The 24,745-nt window shown below is 43.5% G+C and overlaps 1 protein-coding gene across 1 annotated transcript in view; it reads right to left on the bottom strand.

The window, feature by feature from the left end:
* The window catches only part of EOGT (EGF domain specific O-linked N-acetylglucosamine transferase), a 36,038-nt gene extending 11,355 nt beyond the window's left edge, over window positions 1-24,683 (bottom strand). The window contains exons 1-14 of the mRNA XM_021694945.1: window positions 24,617-24,683; window positions 23,608-23,826; window positions 22,903-22,958; window positions 20,889-21,112; window positions 19,509-19,609; window positions 18,540-18,648; window positions 15,909-16,003; window positions 15,453-15,557; window positions 11,610-11,716; window positions 8,724-8,827; window positions 2,655-2,747; window positions 2,235-2,306; window positions 1,778-1,864; window positions 1,195-1,263 (exon numbers count right to left, since the gene is read on the bottom strand). Of these exons, the coding sequence (XP_021550620.1) occupies window positions 1,195-1,263; window positions 1,778-1,864; window positions 2,235-2,306; window positions 2,655-2,747; window positions 8,724-8,827; window positions 11,610-11,716; window positions 15,453-15,557; window positions 15,909-16,003; window positions 18,540-18,648; window positions 19,509-19,609; window positions 20,889-21,098 (1,152 nt within the window). The 5' untranslated portion in view covers window positions 21,099-21,112; window positions 22,903-22,958; window positions 23,608-23,826; window positions 24,617-24,683. The remainder of the gene's footprint in view (window positions 1-1,194; window positions 1,264-1,777; window positions 1,865-2,234; window positions 2,307-2,654; window positions 2,748-8,723; window positions 8,828-11,609; window positions 11,717-15,452; window positions 15,558-15,908; window positions 16,004-18,539; window positions 18,649-19,508; window positions 19,610-20,888; window positions 21,113-22,902; window positions 22,959-23,607; window positions 23,827-24,616) is intronic.
* Window positions 24,684-24,745: the final 62 nt, after the last annotated feature.

Below are 24,745 nucleotides of genomic sequence, written 5' to 3'. Positions count from 1 at the left end.
GCCACATAACCTAACCTAGTCATGGGTTCCAGGGATTAGGACGTGGACATCTTTTGGTGGTGGCCCATGATTCTGCCTACCACACCGTGCTGCAAACTTCACAGAGGCTTCCCTCCCACTGGAATAAAACCTGCCCATCTCCTCACCCAGGTCCATGAGGCTGATAAGATAGGGGACCTCCTCATACCCTGCCTGACTTCTCTGACCTCTTGTGGGGTCATCCTCACCTCTCCCACTGTGCCAGTTACGCTGGTGACCTCTCCATTCCTGGAGCACCTAAAGCTCTGAACACCACAGGCCATTTGCTTCTGCCTGGGAGGCTCTCTCCCTGGCTGGTTTCTTACTGATAAGGTCTCTGCCAACAGCACCTCTTTAAACACCTCACCTGACTGCTTCCCCCTTCCTCCTGCATCTCCTGCCCCAACACATCACCTTGTTTTACTTCCTTTGCAGCACTGCCCACTACCTGAAATCATCTTACTTAGGGACTTGTTTACTTATTTCTTGTCTGTCCCACCTTGAGAGCATAAGCTCCATGAGGACAGGGACCTTACCTGTCTTGTCCTCTCCTGTAGCTCCAGGGCCTAGAATATGGCCCAGGACACAGCAGGTGCCCAACACATTTCTGTGCAATCAATCATACTACTGTGAGAACATCTTCCAGCCATGCTGTTGTAGGCAGGTGCCTTACAGGGTGATCTTATTTAAGTACAATGTACGAGTTGATGCTATCGAAATGAATCAGAGAACCTAAGAGGTGAATAGTTTCTAAGACACACAGTCATGAAAAGAACGGAGACTCTTCCAACTTAGGTGGTGGATGCTACCGTATCACAATGCTCCATCAACCACCTCTCAAGAGATACTCTTGCATTTCTGCTGCTCGTTTGTCCAGAGGCAGAATGTTTGGCAATCTATGGCAGTAAAGGCAGGAATCAGAATTTCTGCCTCTGTTTCCCCTCTGAGTTGGGGCAGATGCACGTTTCCCGTGAGGCAAAGCTGGTTTGGGCAATGGGTGGTTTGCTGACTTCCACGAGAAGTCCAATAAATGAACCAGGCATAGCCACCAAACTTTTCTAAAAGCTAATAATTTCAAATCAAAGCATTTAATGCAATGTGAAAAAAATTAAGCGCATCAGTCACAGGAAGTTAAATTCAATACAATGATATTAAAAATGCCTACCACACACTAACCTCATTTTGGTTTAGTATTTTCCGGTACTCTGTACTCCGTGCAAGAATGGTGACTCGGATTTTTCCGTCCTGTAATCAAAAGGAAAAGGCAAAATCATGCTCTATATGCCTGCACATATGAGTGAATGCTAGAACCTAAAATGTGATTTTCACAAAGAGATGAAACTCAATCAGGATACATTTAGGGGACGATTATGGTTTTAGCCTGATTCCTTCAGAGTTCTCACAGGAAACAAAAATGCATCCACTTTAGCCACAGAAGACAAAACCTGTTTATTACACTTCTGTTTGGTTAGCTCCATGGAATTTTTGGCAGGGGTTTGTGGATTAGGTGGGGATTTGGGGGGAGAACCAGGTGACATGGGGAAAGACAGGGAAAAGGAAAAGGAGAAAAAAAGCACATACTTCCACTGTCCCTTAGCTTATCTGCCACAGGTTGGTAACATCTGATTTTGGATCACTTCAGGTGAGAAAGTATTAACTGAGAAAACACTGTCTTCTGATTCTTTTTCTGCAAAGGTGGCATTGATTTTTATTTCGGGTGAAGTCAGGCCCACGTCAGAACTCACAAGGTAATCCTTACCTTGGGTCCCTCCTGTGTGATGTTCAGTCTGTGTAGCACATGCTGGGAAAATGCCCTGAATAATCCCGTGTTTTGGCAGCCAGATATCTAACATGAAAACAATAGTTCATATTACAGTGAATAATTGTGTATTACTCTTGAAGATGTTCTCAAGTTACATATAAATGTTATCTTAAAACCTATCAAGAATAGGGATGCCTGAATAGCTCAGTTGGTTAAGCGGCCAACTCTTGATTTCAGGTCAGGTCATGATCTCACAGTCCGGGGATCAAGCCCTGAGTCCAGCTCCATGTTCAACGGGAGTCTGCTTGAGAATTCTCTTTCCCTCTCCCTTTGCCCCGCCCCTCCCCCCGCACAGGTGTGCCTCTCTCTCTCTAAAATAAATAAATAAATCTTAAAAAAAAAACCTATGAAGAATAAATGTATAAATATGAATATGAATAACAGATATGCTTACCAAAGGGGTATTATAGAACAGCCCGTATCGCATCCGGGGGAGTAAGGAAAAAACAGCTTCTTTAAAACATACCTAAGAATGAAGGTATTATACAAGGTAAGAGAAAACAATTTGTACCACATCAAAATAGTACTTATAATCACAGAAAATAAATTTTAATTAATCTTTTTGCACTGAAATATTTTGAATAGCAAACTATTTCACTCAAGGGAAATTCATAATTTTGGAGAATCTAAAGGAAAAATTTTCTTAACACTACATGGTTAATAATTAAGAATGATTCAAAGTTATAAAAAAAGAAACTACAAAGTCAGAAACCAATGGCAATAGCTAATAGAAACTCATATTAAATATTTATTTGATGAGTGAGTCATCTGCAATGACTGTTATTTACAGACATTTCAGGAAAGTTTCCAGTACCCTTTTGGAATCATAAGTTTTCAAATGTATAACATCATAATCAGTAAAGGCTTTCCAGGTGTCAGAGAACAGGTCACCATATCCATAGGAGCTCTGAAAGTGGAAACAAAAGAGGTTAGGGCAACAAAAGTCTACAACGTGGCTTTTCAAAAGTGCAACAAAATATTTGAATCAGCTTGTTAATGTTAAGAACTAATGATTCTAAACAAGCTCATAAAATTCATGGAAGAAAAATGGATTTTCATCTTAGGCCTGAGCAAGGATCTAGTATGATATAATGTCATCAGAAATAATCACCCACAATTGTAATCTTAGTCTGTTAAAAACATTGTTTTTCTACCCTATCCCTTTTTAGATTCATTATCTCTGAATGATAGCTGGTGTGGGTTTTTTTCCCTGTGAATCTTCTATCTAAATCACACACATACAGGGGCGCCTGGGTGGCTCAGTTGGCTGAGCGCCTGCCTTCAGTTCAGGTCATGATCCCAGAGGCCTGCATTGGGCTCCCTGCTCAGCCCCTCCCCCGCTTATGCTCTGTCTCTCAAATGAATAAATAAAATCTTAAAAAAAAATCACACACATACAACATACACAGACGCCATCATTTGTACACACTTGGATATTCTCAGCGAGCAAAAATTATCAGGGTAAATGGAATACACTTTTGAAAAGAAATTTTGAAAAGAAAATGCCTTGAAAGTCCTAACACTACAATATGATGAACATTATCCTATGAAATGATCTCCCCATTGACTAAAGAGTAACATGTGATAACACATCCCATTAACATTAATAATAATTATTATTATTATAGCATCTTGCATATTTCCTATATCGCTAGCATTTGAAATGAACACCCCACAAACTTAATGAGCTAGGTGATATCATTATCCCCATTTTACAGATGAGGAAACCGAGATACAAATTTAAGTAATTTGCATAAACAGTAGTGCTGGTGTGTTTGCAGGGCTGAGAATAAATCCAGTCTGTTTGCTTCCAGACTCCAAGATCTTAATCTACGTACGGCAGTTTGCCTCACAGTGGGAAGTAGTTCTTTCTAGTACATTTACTGAATGCATTTCATTTTTGAAAAGTAGAAATTAATTACGTGCTCCATCAGCTAAAGGAAGGAGATCAATTTATTTAAAAATGGAATAACTTAGATTGAAAAATGCAGCCAAAAGAAGTAAGAGCTATGTATTGTAGGATGACATTCAAGGTCTACAGCAGGTTTTACATTATGTTCATGTCTTTTTATCGTTATAGCATTCTTTTTTCATTCATTTTTTCATAAAAATTTTGAAATTTTTATGTTGCACATATTAGAGTTATTTCAAAGTTAGTGAGAACTGTCAGATGTAGTGATAAGAAAAAAAATTTCCCCTTCGATGTTTCTCCTGTGCCATTCTAATAAAGGCCCTTCTCAACACCATCAAAAATGAAATGTCCCTACTCTGGCTCAATAATAAATAAAGGGCAATTAAAAGAAGTGATTCTAGACAGTTTCTTGAGATAAAATACTTCAAATAAAGTAAGATACCCTTGAAAGGAAAATTTAATAATAAAATACAGCAATCCTGACTGATCCCTTTCCAGGGAAATCATGTATTATTCAGCAACAACCACCTCCAGAAGCTTTTTTTTTTTTTTAAAGATTTTATTTATTTATTTGACAGAGAGATAGCGAGAGCAGGAACACAAACAGGGGGAGTGGGAGAGGGAAAGCAGGCTTCCCATTGAGGAGAGCCCGATGTGGGACTCAATCCCAGGACCTTGGGATCATGACCTGAGCCGAAGGCAGATGCTTAACAACTGAGCCACCCAGGCACCCCCCTCCAGAAGCTTCTTATCCACGTCCCTCAACTTCAAATTATCTGCCACAGGGGAAGGAGGAACTTCTTTCTAGTCTCATGTTGAAGAATATTTGGATATTCTTAAAGATGACATAAAACTTCCTCCTGGGTATGTCTCTAACTTAAACATGCTCCTGACCCATGACTTAGAAATTCTACTTCTAGAAATGTGTCCTACAGAAATGCTGGGACAAGAGTATAAAGACATGTCTATGGAAAGGATATTCACTGCATTTCCATAAATAGCACAAAATGGAAACGAACAAAATGTGATTGGGGCCAAGAGATTATACATGCACTGAGGCATGCATTGAATATGTGAACATCCATAACATTCACCAAATTGAATACCATGTAACCACTAAAAAAAAAAAAAACGCTAAATGTACCCACTTGGAAAGATGTCCCTGCTATAATATTAAGTTAGCAAATATGAGAGAACATATTTTCTGTAAGGATATAATAGAAACACACCCTTACACAAGTTTTATAATATCCTTATACAAATCCTTATATAAATTTTGGATAAGGATATATTTATCTTTGCTAAAATAAAGTCTTGCCAGGGATTCATACATGTGAACTGTAGTTAGTCACCTTTGAGGGAAATGGAGTTGGAGATGAGGAAGAAGGAGAGGAGACTTTGCCTTTTTCTCTTTTTTTTTTTTTTTCACAACCCATGACTTATTTATTTTATAATTGGAAATTTGTACCTCTGATCCCCTTCATCCATTTTGCCCACCTTCCAATTCCCTCCGCTCCAGGGACAGGAGACTTTTGTTTAAAAAAAAAAAAAAAAGATTTTATTTATTTATTTGAGAGAGAGAGAAAGCATGAGCGGGGGGCAAGGGACAGAGGCAGAGGGAGAAGCAGGCTTCCCGCCGAGCAGGGAGCCCGACGCGGGACTGGATCCCAGGACTCTGGGATCATGACCTGAGCTGAAGGCAGACGCTTCACGGACTGAGCCACCCAGGCGCCCTGACGGGCGACTTTTCTTAACTTTTCATACTTCTGTGTTGTCTGAACTCATTATAAACAGGTGTTACTTGCATAATTAAAAATAATCATAATGAAGCTATACTACTACTAGCACAAGAAAATGTGGAAAGCCTGCAGTAAGTCCCCTCTCATTCATTCTTCTTCGTAGGAGCAGCCCTGCTGTGGCCAGAACCGCATCTGCAGAGGGTCCCTCCGTGTACCTCTGGAGGCTGGTGGCCTTGCCCATCTCACCTAGGAAGCCATGTGCCAGAGAAGCGGCCAAACTGCTGAGACTGGAGAGGGTGACAGGGAAGGCCCGCTTGTGTTCCTTGGGGAGACAGTTATGTCACTAAGATGTGAACATCGGCCACAGCCACCGGCGGCTCTTCTCCCAGCTGCTCAGCCCCAGCTTGGAGGCTCCACCGCTCGCCACCTCCCCGGGGGCTGCAGTGTGGCTTCCTCCAAGGCCTTGCCAGCGAAAGAGAAAACTGCACGGCCACATAACACCTTAATGCTGTCCTCATCCAACCTATAGTGTCCGGTGGACCTCAATTCTGGAGCAACCGGCAGAATCACTTGTCCCAAGAACCTGACTGAGCAACCAGTGAAGACCTCTCTGACCCGGGGCGCCTGGGTGGCTCAGTCGGTGAAGCCTCTGCCTTCAGGGTCCTGGGCTGGAGTCCCGCATCAGGCTCCCTCCTCAGGGAGGAGCCTGCTTCTCCCTCTGCGTGCCACTCCCCCTGCTTGTGCTCTCTCTCTCTCTCTGACAAATAAATAAAACCTTAAAAAAAAAAAAAAAGACCTCTGTGACCAAGTATGCAGGTTGAAAGTGCATGCACAGAGAGTACCAAAGGAGAGAGGTCATAGGGTGGCCAACCCACTCGGCTAAATCCATCCTGTCCATGCCTGCCTATTGTGGCCAGAATGCCCTCACATCATGTGTCCAGTTAACGGAGTAACCTGGGACTTCATGGTGGCCGTGAACCCTATCTATGCCCTCCCCGCAGGTGCAGAGAAGTGGAGGGTTGTAAAGTTGGCTCAGTTTAACTTAGTCCACTTAAGGAAGACATGGAAAAACATGCAACAAGATATAAGGAAGCTTCTGGGACTTCTGGGAAAGGGTCTAGAAAACTTTCCATCAACTTAATAGGATCTGCAGAGAACTAGAGGGAGGAGACAGAGCACTGTGGTTTCAGGGCACAGGACTGGGGTCCGACTGCCTGACCTGGAGCCCTAACTCCACCCCTCACTGGCGGCCTTCTCTTACAACACCCGCCTGAGGCTCAGAACCTCAGCTTCCTCATCTGTAAAACAAGCTAATAAAAACCCTACTTCACAGAGGGTTGTAAGCATTAAATGAGATAACACAGGGTGTAATTTTTTTTTTTTTTTTTTTTAAGTACAACTACCCTGAGTTAATCATTCAGGGCTTCTGAGAGCTAGAAGCACTTGCACAGAGAGAAGAGGAGAAAGGGACTGTTGTGCCCTTTGCTCACAGAAACATGTTCGAGAACGGAAACTGTGCTGGTCGCCAAACCGGCACCCGAGAGGGTAATGGAAATCCTTGCAAAGAAGAAAGTCAGAAGAGAGCGTTAACACGTCAAGAATTATAAACCAGTTCTCACTGGCCTTCAGGTCTCTGGAGCAGTGTGATAAAAACCTTTCTATGCAGCTTTACTGTGAGCCTCATATCAGTGAAAAAAAGGCATTCATGAAACCATTTCCCCTTCTGCACGAGAACGTGACCTTCGGCAAACTGGCTGGCTCTGCTCTCCAGAAATGAAGACGGCACGCATCAACTGTGTTTTTAGGTAACACTGCGTGTGATTTAAAAAAGAGGCTTGACCGGTACGTTGCATCTGGACTGGGAAAAGCTACAGCGACTCTTGGAAACTGGCCGTCTCTTATGGGGATCCTGGGGGATCTGCCAGAGCAGCTGGTGCAGGAGATACTGGCCCCTGTGGGACGTGAGGTGTCGCAACCTGCCCCAGGTGGATCCCAGCCCCTCGCCCCTGAGCGGTGCTGTTCAGGATTCTAGAAGGACTCTCCCTGGAGGAAATGTCTGACGCCGCCCTGCCAGCAAGCTGTGGTCCCCCTGCAGGAACGTTCATGCCAAGAGGGGGTGCTATGAGCATCCTGTGAGCCAGAATGCCTAGGTGAACTGTAGATGATCTCTTAGTGGCTGTCCCAACTTCCCAGTTCAGGCAGCCTGCTGTGTATAGCATAAACCCCTCTTCTCCTTATCGTCGTCATTGTCCTAGTCAACATGCAGAGCGCACGTGCTATGTGCCAGGCACTGTGACTGACCACACACTCTACGGCTCATCCTCAAAATACACTGAACTAGATACTAGAATCATCCCATTTCACAGGTGAGTGGACAGGGGCAACTTCGGGGGATACCTTGGCAGGTGGAGCAGGATATGGGAAGAAGCAGGGAAACGGCAGGCAAAGAAAGAAAAGGGAAAGATGACTGCTGAAAACAACTAAGCAAAGAGCAGGTGTAATTCAACACATGTCTTTTTTTTTTTTTTTTTTAAGATTTTTATTTATCCATTTGAGAGAGAGAGAGAGAGACAGTGAGAAAGGGAACAGAAGCAGGGAGAGTGGGAGAGGGAGAAGCAGGCCTCCTGTCAAGCAGGGAGCCCGATGCAGACCCTGGGATCATGACCTGAGCCGAAGGCAGACGTTTAACGACTGAGCCACCCAGGTGCCCCTCAACACATGTCTTTATGTTTATGCCTAAGACTCGCCCTCGGTAGTGAGCTGACATGCACGGCACAAATTGTCACGGAGCGAGTAGCAAAGGGAAGCTACAATCAAGCAAAGGCCGATGGCAATTACAGGAGGCCACATGGCAAAAGAGAGGCAAGCTCGTCCCACGTGGGTCAGGTCGGGGGGTCAGAGAGGTTAAACAAATGACAGTGTTCACATGTGTGTCTCAGAGCAACACCAAGCACACGTTTCTGGAGCTCCACCTGCCCGAAGGGGGAAAGAAATCTTCCACTGCTTCATTCGAAAATTTAAAAAACAGAGGTATATGTGCACGCAAACATTTCTGCCCATACGTATGCGGACATGTGCGTGCAGAGACACGTTCACACCCATCTGCACAGGTGTGTACATGTGTGTATATTTCATTGTGTGTGTCTTAGAAGATTGCATTTCCCCACATCAGAGCCACACATTCACGGAGCCAGGCAAAGACAAAGACAAAGCAGAGGGCATTCTTACTTACTGTGTCCCACATCACGATGTATACATCTGTGCCGAATGAATTATTAACGTGCTGTGTAATATAAAGATTGATAAAGTCACAGAAGTGGTGATACATGTTAACACCTGGTATTGGAAAAAAGAAATCTATGTTAATTAACCCCAGAGAGCAAAGGATTCAGCAATTTTTATTCTACCCCACCTATTTATAGTGTGATAGACTTTTAGCTGAAAATAATTGGGAGAAAAAAAAAATAAGAGTTTTCTCCAAACACAAAAGGATCTGTACTCAGGTAGTCCTCAATTAACAGATGATTGGGTTCAAAAATTCACTTTAAAATTGCCTATTTAGAAATCAGGAATGCATTATCCCATATACACTAAATAACAAATGATCAGTAAATTCCAAGAAAAAAATATTAGAAGTCTATTTAGCTCAAAATGGGGTAGAACTATAAGGCCATGAAGACGAAGTTTATTTTTTATGATCACTTACTTTTAAAAATCAATTAAGCAATATCTATTTATCACAGAAGTATCAACAATGATGGCACTATTAATATTTTGGTATTTTTTATTTCTGTCTTTTTTTCCTTTTTCATTGTGATTTATAGCATTGCTTCTTGGGAAAATATTAACCAACTATCATTTAAAAGGGCTCAGTGTCTCATGTTCTCATTGAAAGAGGATGAACTTTGGAATCAGAAAAACCAGGCTGAATACAGCTCAGCCATTCATGAGCAACATTCTCAGATGAGCTGGTAATGTTCCTAAACTTTAGCTTCTCTATGAAAAATAGGAAATCCTTATACTTAGGTGGCAGCTTTGTTAGGAGCCACCCAAAGATCTTGTACCTCAAAGCACCCAGCCCCACACATGGCACACAGTGAAATTGTAATGAAGACTACCTGGGTCCTGCTGGGTCAAATAGGGGAAGGGGGGTGTGGGTGCAGCTATTTCTAAGGTGGTAAGTCCATCATTCCAAAGAAACCGAACATGCGCTCTTTCAACATAGGTACCCAGGACCCAGTATCCAACCTGTCAATATGCAAATCTAAACGGCATGAAATTCCAAGAAGTGACATGTGACACATGCACTTTAAAAGGACAGAAAATGTTGACTGAACAAAAAAGTGACTATTTCAAAAGCAGAAATCACAACACATCATGACTTCACTCCCACAGTGAATAGTAACGTTGTGTGCCCGAAAATAAGAGTAAAAAATCTTCAGTTTAGGGCGCCTGGGTGGCTCAGTTGGTTAAGCGACTGCCTTCGGCTCAGGTCATGATCCCAGAGTCCCAGGATCGAGTCCCACATCGGGCTCCCTGCTCGGCAGGGAGTCTGCTTCTCCCTCTGACCCCCCCCCCATGTACTCGCTCTCTCTCATTCTCTCTCTCTCAAATAAATAAATAAAATCTTTAAAAAAAAAAAAATCTTCAGTTTATGTCAGCCAGGTCATTATGCTGTATACCCTCAAGTTATACAGGGCTGCAGGTCAATTACGTCTCAATGGAACAGAAAGAAAAAAGAGAAAATCGTTTTTAGAGAGGAATATTTGGAGACAACTCCTTTCATCCTTCAGAACCATTTGGCAAAGAGCATATTTTCAAATTAATGAGAAAAACACAGTTCTGTGACAACACATCCTTCTTTCCAGGTGAGCACAGAGCACACATGAACTCCCTCGTGGGTCATCCAGCAAGTTCATAACATGGACTGGGGAAGGCAGCCCAGACCCGCGCTCAGTGGTGCAAATAGGGAGAAAACGCAGGTTCCATGCTCCAGAAATGTGCCCCCAAGTGAGTCGTGTTCTATAAAACGCTCATTCTCTCTCGGTGAAGAGTCGATGTGGAAAGGGAAATGGGATGAGGGCGAAAGAAGAACAAAGGAGAGTTTCGAATACAGGAAAGAAAGCGCCCGGGTCTACACTGGCCTATTATTCTCACTTTACACACTTTACTGCCTGCATACCAGCATCCATTTAAGAGCTCACAGACATCTACCTGAATAGATGCTTGGCCCCTTTTCAGTCTGCGTATTTGAAAAATAGGCATGCAGCATTCTTACTCGCTCATATTTCAAAAACCTCCACTTGTCTGGTTTCTGGGCCTCATGCGTTGTTACATAAGAATTGCAGCTTCAGCTGTGTGCTGAATATAATCAATACATGACAGTGATTCTGAACTATTCATGACAGAGGGCTCTCTATATCACCCCCCCCACCCCCGGTCTGGGAGGCCTGGCGGGGGGTGCACGTGGACCTGGCCAAGAAAGCTTCAGCTCTCAAGAGGAGACATGGAACCTGCACGGCAACTGGCTCACCAAGTTTAAGCTGTGCTTGCGAGTTGAGAGTCACAAGCTCTAAGTGTAAATGGGAAAATAATTCTAAATTTAACTTTTCTTTCATCCTCCCCGCCCCCGCCAAGAATATAGGGCCCTGCTGACTTCCAGAGGAATTTTAAGTTCACTTCAGTCACAGAACCGATGTCAGGATATTTGCCAGAAGAACTCAGTGGGCATTCCTTTTCCACCCACAGTACACACACGGTTTTTACTTTTAAATTTTTTCTAGCGAAGCACAACACAAAAATCAAGTGATTTTAGAGAAACCGGGTGGGGTCAATTTAGTTACAGAAGGTGCCCATATATAGCTTTTTCTCTCATCTTTTGATTCTGAGTGAGTCATTTGATACAAATGTGCAGGTTCCCTCTAAAATACCAAAGGTTTCATATCGTGGGAAGTTCAAACTAGCTCACATCTTCAGAGAAGAAAGCAAAACTCAAACCCACCACTTCATGTCACACAGCCTGCCAGAAAGTCACAGGAAATCACTACATACACATATCAAAAATGGAACAAAGCCTCATTCACCAGTAACTAAGTATCGGACAAATTTAACTTCCCACCTGCATCCAGTTTCATGAAGTAGGTTGGTTTTTCAATAACAACGTCACATTTAGCATCTTCTAGAGGTCTGAAGTTGAGCTGAGTATAGCTTTGCAGCTCAGCAAACCTGCAATAATGAATTGGAAGATGGTTTCAAGGGGGTCTTCCTGAACTTTTGACAGCAACACTGTAACTTAGGATCTGCTTAATACAGGGATTTTCTTTCTGGAATATGATCTTATGAAGACATGTGGAACTTCTCAAACATACTAACATTTCTATAACTTGATACCAAATTTTAATGCTGAGACAAGGAACAAAAATGACTTCAGATTTCAGCCTCATGTACAAGATAACTGGGAATTTTCTAGACAAAGAAGAAATTTACACATAGAATTGGCTAAATAATCTACCAGTAAAGTGGGAAGCCTTCAAGAAGGCTTCCTGGGGTCTTGTGATAGACTTCTTGGATGCTGAGACAGATGACATTCCAAAAATTATTGAGTGCCCTGGAAAGACAGCACACAGCTAAGCTTCCCAGAAGAAAGTGAAGTCTTTTTCTCAGAAAATGTCTTTGGAGACCACATGGCAGTTTTCTCCCATATAAAAGAAGACAATCACAAGCATGTGCCAAGAGATATTTAGAGTTAACCTAAAGACTCTTTGTAACCCTTCACCTTTGAGACCACAACTGATGTAAAACAAATATCAAACAAATCCTTTTAAAATATACACAATGCTGAATTACTGTGGTGGTTTCAAAATAATGTCCACAAATTCTTTGATACTTCTCCCTTCAAGAGGTAGAGATTAATTCCCTCCCCTTAAGGGTGGACTGGACTTAGTGATTTACTTCTAATGAACAGAATATGGCAGAAACGATGGTGTGTGACGTCTGAGATTGGGGTATACGAAGACTGAAGCCTCCATCCTAGGGTACATGCTTGGTCTCTTGCATGCATGCTTGTGCGCTCTCTCTCATGCTCTCTCTCTCTCAGGGAAGCCATGCTGTAAGGAGCACTAATGGAGAAGCCCATGTGACAAAAAGATGATACCTCTAGCCAACAGCCAGAGACAAACTGAGTGAGCCTAGAAGCAGAATCTCCAGGCCGGGTTGAGTCTAGAGATGGCTACAGCCCTTGTCAATAGCTGCTCCTGAGCCAGAAACACTCAGCTACTCTCCTCCAAATCCTGACCATCAGAAACTTCGTGAGCTAATGAAGTGTGTTGTCTTAGGCTGTTAAATTTTGGAGTAATTTGTTATCAAACAGATAATGAAAAAAATCTACCCTAGGTTATATTTTGGAGTAATTTGTTACATGGCAATAAATAACTAATATAAATACACCTTAGAGAACTTCCACCATGTGGAATCAGTTATCAAAATGTACTAGGAATCAAGAGGTCCACTAGAATGGAAGAACTCCTACTGCAGAACTCTATTAAGTGTTAAAAAGAAACAACAGGCCCAGAAGGGAGGCACGTCACCAAACCAAGGCTTAATGCCTACCCTAATTACAGTTTCAACCTTCTCTAGGAATGTAGTCTTAACCAGCCAGTCTATAATTTTCTGGTCAGCACCAACAAGGTCATCAACCACACAGACCCTCCCTATCCCCCACTGGAAGATGAGGTGATCTCCTTTCCTTGTCCCTGCCCCCTTCTGCCAAGAAAAGCCTTCCATTTTGTACAGCTCCTTGGAGCTCCTCTCTATTTGCTAGATGGGATGCTGCCCAATTTGTGAATTGTTGAATAGAGCCAGCTAGGTCTTCAAAGTTACTCAGCTGAATTTTGATTTTTTAACGTAAGTTAGGGAAGATGTTACAGTTAGACTGTCACATGCCGTACAAATGTATGGTAGAATATTATCCCGAAGGATATGCATAGCATGAATGTTTGACCTCAACAATTAACATTAAGTAAGAGTATCTTCTGTGACCTGTGATATTGTCATTTATAATAAGATATATACATATTCAGTCTTCTTTCCCATTTCCCCACACAGAGTTCCTGAAAGCCTTGGAATTTCCAAGTGATAAAAGTCAGAAAGGTGTCTTTTGTTATGCTAACGAGGTACTTTTGACCTCCCTAAGACTGGGAGCTGGTTGCCAGGAGAATTAATCACGTGATTAGAGGGTTGGCGTTTTCAGTCCCATCCCCCACCTTAGGGGAATAAAAAGGGGCTGGAGTTTGAATCAATTGCCAATGTTCAATAATTTAATCAATCGTGCCTATGTAATGAAGCCTCCATAAAAACCGAAGAGGAGAGGGCTCAGAGGCCTTTTGAGTTGGAGAAGACATGGAGATACAGGGACAGTCGGGTGCCGGGAGAGGGCATGGAAGCTCTGCACCCCTTTCCTGAACCTTGTGCTAGGCATCTCTTCCATCTGGCTGTTCCTGAGCTGTATCCTTCTATAATACAATATTCTATGATATAATAATATAACCGGTAGACTCATAAGTAAAATGCATCTCAAAGTTATTTGAGCCGCTCTAGCAAATGAATCTAACCCAATCTACAGCAGATCGGTCAGAAGCCCAGGTGATCACCTAGGCTTGCAACTGGAGTCTAAATTCTGGGACTGAGCCCTTAACCTGTGGGATCTGATGCTGTTTCCGGGTAGACGGTGTCAGAATTGAGTTGAACTGTAAGACATCTAGCTGTTGGAGAATCGCCTGGTGGTGTGTGGAAAACCTGACACACAGGTTGGAATTGAGTGCTCAGCTTCGAATAAAGGGGCAGCATGAGAGTTTCTTTGGGATGACAGAACAGTTCTGTATTCTGATTGTGGTAGTAGTTCATGCATGTGGACATGTGATATAAATTTCATAGAACTATGTATCCAAGATAAAAAAAAAAATAGAAAAGAGTGCATATAAACACTGGGAAAATTCAAATGTGTTTAGTTAATAATATTGTACCAATGTCAATTTCCTGGTTTTGACCATTGTGCTATGGTTACGTAAGCTGTCATCATTAGAGGAAGCTGGGAGAAAGGTACAAGGGGAACTCTTTGTATTATTTTTAAACTTCTGTAAGCCTAAAATTATTTTAAAATAAAAAGTTTTTTAAAGTACCCTAATTTCCTAATTTCTAGAGATAACAAATCAGACCAGAGAGCTAATTTATTATTAAAAATGTTTTAGGGGCACCTGGGTGGCTCGGATGGTTGGGCGTCTGCCTTCAGCTCAGGTCATGATCCCAGGTTCCTGGGATCAAGCCCTGCATCGGGCTCCCTGCTCGGCGGGGAGCCTGCTTCTCCCTCTCTCACTCCCCCTGCTTGTGTTCCTGCTCTCGCTGTCTCTCTCTGTCAAATAAATAAAATCTTAAAAAAAAAAAAAAATGTTTTAAATCAAAATGTGTTCTCCAATTTATATAAAGTTCAAAAAGCTGATCAGAGGTGTTGAAAGTCAGGGCAGGGTTTACAACTTTGAAGAGGAGCCTGGGGTGCTGGTTGGAGCCCAACGCGAGGCTGGATCCCAGGACCCTGAGGTCATGACCTGAGCCGAAGGCAGACGCTTAACCGACTGAGCCACCCAGGCACCCCTAAATGTCTATCCCTTTTAAACATGTGTTTCTCAAACACATGTACAGTTACAAGGAGTTAATAAAAATTCATTTTTGAACAGATTTTTTTCTTTCATTAGCAATCAGTAAATCCTATATCATACTTCCTCATATTTTATAAACATATATTTAATCCAAATACAACTGATAGATTCACTCTGTAGCCATCACTCCCTCGAAGCTCATGCCAAATTCTCCACAAATGAAGTAACACTTCCCATTGGAAAGTCCCTTCCAATGTGCCAAAAACAAAAGCAAATATTTTAGAAACATATTTTTAAAAAAATAATCTTACCAAGACTGCAGAGGGCTTTTGCGCTGACCTTGAGACATCAATGTCCGAGTGTCCAGTGTGCAGTGTCCTCCGATTTCACCACTCTGGAGAAAATCTTCCTTAAATCTGGTGGATGACCAAAAATTAAGCTGAGTTTGAAAAATTTTATCACTACATAAGCACATGGGATGTAACTAGGGTGGTTTACCACTTTCCAAAATCAGTGTGTTGGTAGAATTTCACTCTATTATAAGAGAATGTTTCAAATATACACAAAAGTAGCAGAGTGGGACAGAAACCCGATGGACCCATAATCCAGCTTTTCAGTGATCAACCTGTGGCCTGACTACGTCTTCCATGCTCCACCCATTTCCCAACCTCATCGCCATATTATTATGAAGCAAACCCAAGGCATATCCCTGGACCTGGAAATATTTCAGAATCTCCATTAGGTTTCAACATCAACCACTTCCGTACCTGTCATGGTTTCTCTTGATGTTTCTTAAATCAACATAGAGATTGGATGCTCTGCAGTACTGAAGATAACGGGAACACACCAGGCTTGAGTCATGCTGAATTGAGTTTGAGAAAAAAGAAAAAATTAACTCCAGGTCCTAACATTTTGAGGACATTCTCAGACTTGCCAGACAAGTTCACAGCATGTGCACCTTCAGGTTGAAACCACACAATATGAGGAGAACAGCTTCTTTTTTAAAACATTTTTATTTAAATTCAATTAATTAACATACAGTGTATTATTAGTTTCAGAGGTAGAGTTCAGTGATTCATCAGGAGAATAGCTTCTGAAAGGCTGCTTCTGTAGATGGATTTTTCCCCTCCCCAGCAGACTCTGGTGAAGCCTAATTTTGCCAGTGCACATGAATACTTTCAGGTTACTACAAAGAAGCCCCAAATGTTCTATTCATATCATCTCAGACTTTACGGCTTTATGTGTGGTTCAGTTCAGTCCTCTTTAAAAAAAAAAAAAAAAAAAGCGCTCAGAGCCATCACTAACCCCGTAGCTATGCGGAAAAAGCATTTTTCAAAGCCAAGCCAAATGAAACAAAGAAGAATGAATGCACACGTTAAGAGACATTAAAACGAAGGCTGGAAGGGCACTTTGCTAATTTTAATAAGACACGCTTTCTACAAACCATAAAGCTTCTGGGAGTCCCTGTCTCAACAGCAGTAAGAGGGCAATGTTTTTTAAATCACTGAAATAAAAGAGCTTAAGAGTCAACTACCAGAGCCCGCTTCTCTTTTTTCCAGTCTGGTTTGTTCAGAAATAGGGATGGTTTCAAAAACTTTTATCCACTCTGGATTTTATTTATAGATTTAAATGCCATTTTATTGTTTTCCCATAATTCCCAATGAACACAAGGCCTTCACCTTAACCCATATGGGGTTTTGGAATCGGTAGTTGGTAAGGGATCAGGCTCTGATTGCACAAAATCTATTAAGGTAGATCTTGGCCAGGGAAGATTCTACATACTGCCTTGGACGAGGTGTGTGGGGTGGGGTTGTGGCTCTCCCCTTGCCCCTTCCACATCAACAGGTGGACTCCAGCCAGACTATGCGACACACACAAAAAAGTGTATGTTAAGGGTACCCAGCAGCAGTGTGGCTAAAGCCCGGCCTCCCTCCTTTGGGGTTCATCCATCTCCCCACAATTGCTTCAAGTTCTATTACATGATATCTCCAAAAGCACTATAGAGTGGGCGCCTGGTGGCTCAGTCGGTTAAGTATCTGCCTTCAGCTCACGTCATGATCACAGGGTCCTGGGATCCAGGCTGGCATCAGGCTCCCTGCTCAGTGGGGAGCCTGCTTCTCTCTCTGCCCTCCCCCTCATTCTCTCTCTTTCTCTCTCTCTCTCACAAAAATAAAATAAGTAAAAATACTTTTAAAAAAGCGCTATAGAGCATATATTCAGTTTCTTAATGAAAGTGAATTAAGAAAAAAAATTGTTTTTAATTTTCTAGATTGCCTGGAGATAATAAAGACCCCTGAGATGTTCAAGAACACTGACAGATACGAGACCTTAATAGTAAGTGCTTACACCCCCATGGACCTTTAAAAACTAACACTGAGCCCTTTGCTGGGAGCCCAGTCCCGCACTGAGCACTTTTTTTTTTTTAAGATTTTATTTATTTATTTGACACAAAGAGAGAGACAGCGAGAGAGGGAACACAAGCAGGGGGAGAGTGGGAGAGGGAGAAGCAGGCCTCCCGCTGAGCAGGGAGCCCGACGTGGGGCTAGATCCCAGGACCCTGGGATCATGATCTGAGCCGAAGGCAGACGCGCTTAACAACTGAGCCACCCAGGCGCCCCGCACTGAGCATTTTTATAAGCAGAATGAGCATTTTTATAAGCTCATTTCTTCCCAACCACAAGCTATGACATGGGCATAGCTTGAAAGGAAAAGAAACTGAAACATGGAAAGGTTGAGTGCTCTAAGAATCAGGTTTTGAACCCTATAGTATGGAGGGAGCTTGCTTTTCTCCTGACTACCCAAAACTGGCTCTTGGCAACGTGCTTGGCTGACCCACTGAGCACAATGCACTATGGTTGAAAGCACACAGAAGATCTGTATCCCAATTCTAGATGGACGAGTCTACCTAGGAGCTGTGTGCTCCTGGAGAAGTCACTTCACCCTTCAGAGGACCCTGTTTTCCTCTGTGGTCAAGTAGCATCAGTTAATACCTACCCTGTCTATCTTGCTGCAGGGTCAGCTAACATAGAGAAAAGCTTTTTGCAAACTGTAAAGTCCACTCACCTGGCCGGGGGCGGAGGGGCGTGTATCCTCTGTCCTGAACTCCTTGTGAGGGAATTCGGAAAGATGCAGTTTATCAACTTATCTTCTTTAGCATAATGCTGGGGGCGGGGAAATTCTAAACCTAGTAATATTTTAACTGCCTCAAAATAGGACCATCTGATATATGTGTGAAAATGACGACAGGGCTTCCAAACGAAACAGAATGACTTGTTCTAGGAAGTTAAATAAAAGTCACAGCCAATAAACACGTGAGTAAGGATCCCTCTCCTGGAGCCATCTATCTTGTTTTTACAGGACAATCTAAACACTAGGAGTATCTGAAAAGAAACACTCACCGTTTCCTTAGGCTGGCAGAGCACATGCAGTTCCTCCAGACGCTCTCCCGCATATCCAAAGTCAGCTTGTTTCCAGAATATGTCCTGGGCGGATTCAAGGGTATCTGTCCTATTTGCAGTCAAAAAGATTCCATTAAAAAAAAGAGTGGGGGGGGGGCACCTGGGTGGCTCAGTCGTTAAGCGTCTGCCTTCGGCTCAGGTCATGATCCCAGAGTCCTGTGATGGAGCCCCACATCGGGCTCTCTGCTCAGCGGGAAGCCTGCTTCTCCCTCTCCCACTCCCCTTGCTTATGTTCCCTCTCTCCCTGTGTCTCTCTCTGTCAAATAAATAAAATCTTTCAAAAAAAAAAAAAAGATTCCATGATTTTTCTCTTTTGCCTTTTCTGAGCCTTGAGTTTCCTTTCCCTAAAGGTTAAATTGCCAGAAGTCCGTCATTAAGTTTTTTAACCATCATAATCTTCCTGCAACTCCCTTGCTACAAGGAGATACCAAAATAAGTTATTCACAGACTTTCTTTCTTTCTTATACTAAGAATGTACAACAGAAATGTATGAAGTTAGGGTCATCTGGAACTGAAGAAAATGAGAGAAAACGAGCTACTAATTACCATATTTTCTTTACTCCACTAACCTTGCATGTCTTGTATTAGAAATACTAATTATACTTCACACTCCCCTCTGGAATCAAGAGGAAACCATCGAGTTATCTTTTTAGTGTTTGTTGGAGGGAAAAACTTTCTGGTGATCCATACTGCTTTCTCTCTCTGGCAGAGGAAAGAACTGATATTCCTGTACATGGCGGCAGGAGGGTGGGGAGGTAAGTCAACTTGAATCCATGACTGTGTAAGCAAATTAATATCTAAAGGAATTACTATCTAAAACCAAAAGAATCCAGGTGGGTGGTGGACCATCAGCATACAGTACAAAGAAAGATGATTTAAAGGGGAAGAGGATTCTGTCTAGAAGCTTACCATCCCATGTCGACGTAGGTGCAGACAGGGTAACCAAATCTGAACTCTGGTTTGCAGGATTTCTCATAACCCCAGCAGTATTTTAGATTCTCTAAGTGTTTCTAGAACATAAAACGTGTACGTTTACACTGGTCTCCCTCCTTCTGACATTTAGAGAGGACTCTTCAGATTCTCCCATGAAGAAAACAAATCTTCATAGAACTTTCACTTTAACATCTTATAATACATATTCATATAATAAAAGGAATTAGAATAAATCCTAAGAGTAACAGTCTCCAAGTTCTCAACCACAATGATCCTTAATCATCACTCCCCCACCACCACGTCTGGGCCCCAACCAAAAGCACAGCCTTTCCCTACACTACCAAAGAACACTTGAACTGGAATTTCCTGAAGGAGCTTAATGAAGCTGCCTTTCTCAGTGAGCAAAGTGATTCTAAAATCAATCCCTAAAGAGTCACATAAAATGAAATTTCTATGACCAAAAGAATCACAGCAAAATTAAATGGATTAGCGTCTTTACTCATTAATCAAGAGCAGTAAGAAACGCCACAAGACTGGACACAGCAGCAGCTGTTGGCCGAGGCCGCTCTTCTGCAAGGCCCAGGAGCAACACTGGTCTGATTCCCAGGTCTGCTTCTCCATATGCTTCCTGAGCCAGCACCATAGGAAAGGAAGTTTCTCACAAGGCCCAGCTTTGATCTCTGAGACCTCCTGAGACATCTTAATGGGCTCCAATTGGAGGCCTTTCCAACAACTCTAAAACAGAAGGACGGCCATAGTAACAGTCATAATTATGTGGAGACGGGGGCGGAGGTGTTATTACTGAAATTAAATGCTAAGTGACCCTCTGAAGGGCAATTAAAGAAAAAAAGAGGTGTGAAATTCTCTAGTGACTTTTAATTATACATTCTTGTCTAGATAAAATCTAATTCCCTTTGTTTACAGAATATACAAATAGTATTGACTATTTATTTTATGAGTGATTGAGATTTTAAATTTTAGTTGCGATTCAGATTTTAAATCCCACTCTTGTGAATGGGATATAATCTTAAGCAAAGTTTAGGCATTTAGAAGCACTAGACGAAATGCAAACAAAGTCTGACAGCTACCTTACAGAATGCTACCTTCAAGATCAGGTGATAAAGCAGAACCAAATCCTTTTAAAAATAAATAAGAGAGGGGCGCCTGGGTGGCTCAGTCGTTAAGCTCAGGTCATGATCCCAGGGTCGAGCCCCACACCCTGCTCGGCGGGAAGCCTGCTTCTCCCTCTCCCACTCCCCCTGCTTGTGTTCCCTCTCTCCCTGTGTCTCTGTCAAATAAATAAATAAAATCTTCAAAAATAAATAAATAAATAAGAGAAGAAAAACGAATACCTACCTTATAAGGACAATGTGAGTCTTTCTTACAGACCGTGGCGATATGCCTGTTATTGTGCAAAAAGAAGGGAATGTGCTCCTTGGGCAAGCGGATACTGGCATAGTTAAACAGAGGTTCGCCTGGAATGCCATCAGCCTTGGGAGAAGCCTCATCTTGGCAACTCAGTGAAACACCATGAAGCAATAATCCAAGGACAAGCAGCTTTAACATAGCAACCTCCAAACCTAGAGATCATATTGAAAAGGTTTTTGTTAAGACATATCCTTTAAAAGTCAAAGGGATCGAGGGCTCAGTATAATGACACGGAACCTTGTTACATCACTGAATAACGCTCCTTTGTTCAATGAATATTTATTGTGCACCTGCTCTGCTCCAGGCCCTGCATTAGGAGCTAGGTACACAGGGGGTGAACAAAATCAGGCCCTTGTTCTGACAGAGCTTATAACCTTTCTCAAACTTTCTCAGTCAAGAGCCAGGTAGTGAATATTTTTGTTTTTGGAGGCCATACAATCTCAGTGGGAACTACGCAACAGTACTTTTGCCATGAAAAGAGCCACAGCCTATCCTAAAGAATGGGGGTGGTTGTGTTCTAATAAAACTTTATTTATAAAAATGGGGCAAAGGCCGTGATGTGACCCCAGTCACATATTACTGATGCCAGAAATAAAGTAGATAATATGATAGGCCATATAACATGGTGGTTCAGAACATGAACTCAGAAGCTAGACCACCTGGGTTTGAAATCCAGCTACAGTTTCCTAGCTGTATGATCTTGAGCTATTTAACCTCACTGTGCTTCAGCTTTTCTATCTGTAAAATGGAAATAATAATAAACCTTTGTCATAGGGCTATTGTGACTTAAATACTGGTAAAATATTTAGACGTACCTGGCACATTAAATGCTATACAAGCATTTATGGAGTAAATGTTTAAAGCCACGTGGAATGGTGGGGTAAGGAAGAGGTTGCTAAATATTATTTGAGCTGAGACCTGAATGATGAGGAGCAGGGAAATCATGCCAGGGAGAGAGAAGAAAAGAAAGTGCAATAGCTCTGAGCATATATGTATCTGCTGAATAAAAACTAATAATCATGGGGCGCCTGGGGGGGGCTCAGTCAGTTAAGTGTCTGAATCTTGATTTCAGCTCAGGTCTTGATCTCAGGGTCATGAGTTCAAGCCCCAAGTTGGGCTCCATGAGCCTACTAAAAAACAAACAAACAAACAAACAAACAAACAAACCCTAATAATCACAATCCTATATGGGTTCGTTCTATGTGCCAAGTACCTAGGATGCAGCAATGAACATGCAGTCTAAAACTCTTTACCCTTGTGAAGTTCACCTTCTAGTGGGTGTAATAACAATCTATGATAATAGTAACTACAACTCCGAAAACTTGGAGACTGTGCCATTAATCTATCCCCATCTTGCCTTAGCAATGTGAAAAGAGACAATAACCATCATGGACCTTACTGCATGTCTAACTCACCCCATAAGGATTAAATCTCATGGACTAGAATTCTATGTAACCCAGACAATAATTGTGCCATTCTTGCTTAACTTTAGTGAAATATTTTGCTCTATGAAAAAAAAAAAGATGCTCTTCCCACCGAATGATAGGACCATATTACACATGAGCTACTCCCCAGCAAGATCTACAGTCACTGGAGCATGTTGGAAAAACCAGCTTTCAGAATCAGCCTTCACTGACTATGCCTAACGAAGATGGGGCCTTTAGAAACAAACTGTTATGTGAGTCCAGCCTAAAGTCCCAAGGCCAAGGCTTCATAATAAAGAGTGTGGGCACTGAAAAGGGATCTTTTTCCCCTCTGGAGTGGTAAATATAGTCGCTTCTCTCTTTCGTGGCTCTGAAGAGTATATTGTTACCTGTTGGAAAGGTGATCTGAATTAATACTTTTAGTTAGGACTTTCATCCAACAGTGAGTTGACAGTGATTTTAGAAAAGTCAAAAATACATATTAATAGTAACAGTGTACTTCTAATGGAATTATTTACCTCTTTAATTATCAGAACCATGCAGAAGCTGTTGTGATGCTTCAGAGATCAGAAATCTGTCAGAAATGAAACATATTACCTTAAAAGGATGCCAAAGTAGACTTTATCATTCAGGTGATATTTTGGATTAAAGGAAATATGAAGAGAGAAAAAAAATTAATGAGCTAACCTCTAAGCACAAGGCCTGGCACTTAGCGAGACATTGTGTAAGCAAAAGGCCTGACTCATAGTGTGCTTTCCTTTCCTTAGTGAACACTAGACTGCGAAAAGCAAAATTATAGGTACCACTCTCAACACTGTCACTTAAACTAGATTCTAATGGTACACAGAAGGATATAGTCCACTTTATACAGGCATCAACTGATACAGGCCAAAGGGACACTCTGCGGGTAAAACATTCCTAGAGGAAACAATGTTCCTGGTTCTCATCCTATTAATCCTACTCACTGAATCATACTGCTACTTGAGCTTTCCTATTTACTACTTACTCCACCCTGACCATTCAACAGGCAGGATGGCCTATTTTTCTGATTCATTCTTTCCAGCAATGAAGTCATGTTATAACTAAGTCCTGACCTTCAGTTCTTCAAGTCCACTGTCCTTGACTGAGCTCTGGCTAAAACTAAACCCACTGACCACGGAGAAGGAGTCACACTTAAGTCATGGGAAAAATCTGAAGTCTCGGCTCAAAGGGCACGTACCTACTTGCATAAGCTAGAAGGGGTGGCTGCTCGAGCATGGAAAGCGCAGCCCCGGGGCCTGGCAGAAAGCCGTTCTGGTGCGCAGTCCTCTTGCAAGCCCCCCCAAGGATGGGTGAGTGCACTTCTCCAGCAGATGGAAGCTGGAGCGCCGCGCTACTTTTCCTTCAGTACAAAGCAACCGGCGCCTTCCTCTTCTGTATTCCTTCACCGGATTTCCTCGGGCCTAAAAGGTGGAGGAGGGAAAAAAAAGGAAGAGCCTGAAAGATGATGAGAGACGAGAGAGCCTGAGGCGGACAGGGACCACAGTGGGTGAGATGGGGCGGTGCTCCGTGACAGAGCTCGGGAAGTTTCAAGAAGACAGTGGACAAATGAAAAGTTGAACGCGTCTGAGACTCACGAGGACTCCTAAACGGCTCGCCCGCACTGGGGCCACGGGTCTCACGGGCGGTAGAGGCAGGGGGTCAGAAAGGGCTTGGCTGCCTGAGATGCCGAGGGGAGGTCCACCAGCTGTGCGCCGGCACGTCAGCCCGGGAAGCGGGGCGGGCGGGGGCGGCGGCCACAGCGCTTCCGCAGCCACCCCGCCGCGCTCGGGTTCTTCACCCCAGGCGCCGGCGGGGCTGCCTCGGGGTCGCCGGGTCCCCGCACGTCGCCCGCCACCCTGCACTACACTTCCCCCCCCCCACCCAGTCCCCGGAGCCTGGGAAGGACCCGGGGGAGCGGCTTCGCCCAGGTCTGGCACACCGACCCACGCGGCGCGGGAGGGGGAGAAGGGCATCCCTCGCAGTGGTCGGCGGGCTCCCGGGAGCCCCGCGCGCGCCGCTGCACGCTCCGTGAAGGGGGCGAGCGCCCGCCTCCCCCGCCCGCAGGCGGTGGAAGGCGCGGGTGGAGTCCGCAGAGAGGCTGCAGCCCGCGGGGAAGGCGCGCGGGGAGCCCCGGCGGGAGAGGCGCGCGCAGCCGGGCCGCGGCGGCAGGGCGGCGGGTGAGGACTCCGCGGGTCGCCGAGCGAGTCCCACCTGGAGCCGGGGGAGCCAGGGCTGCGGAGGAGGAGGAGACAGCCGCTGCTCGGGAGCACGGAGTCGTCATAACCGGCTGCTGCGGCTCACCGGAAACCTCGGGCGCGGGAGCAGGGCCAGGGGGCGCCA

Source organism: Neomonachus schauinslandi, chromosome 1 (genome assembly GCF_002201575.2).
Source record: "Neomonachus schauinslandi chromosome 1, ASM220157v2, whole genome shotgun sequence".
In the NCBI taxonomy this organism is placed as follows: Eukaryota; Metazoa; Chordata; class Mammalia; order Carnivora; family Phocidae; genus Neomonachus; species Neomonachus schauinslandi.
This window is presented reverse-complemented; position numbering and strand designations above follow the sequence as displayed.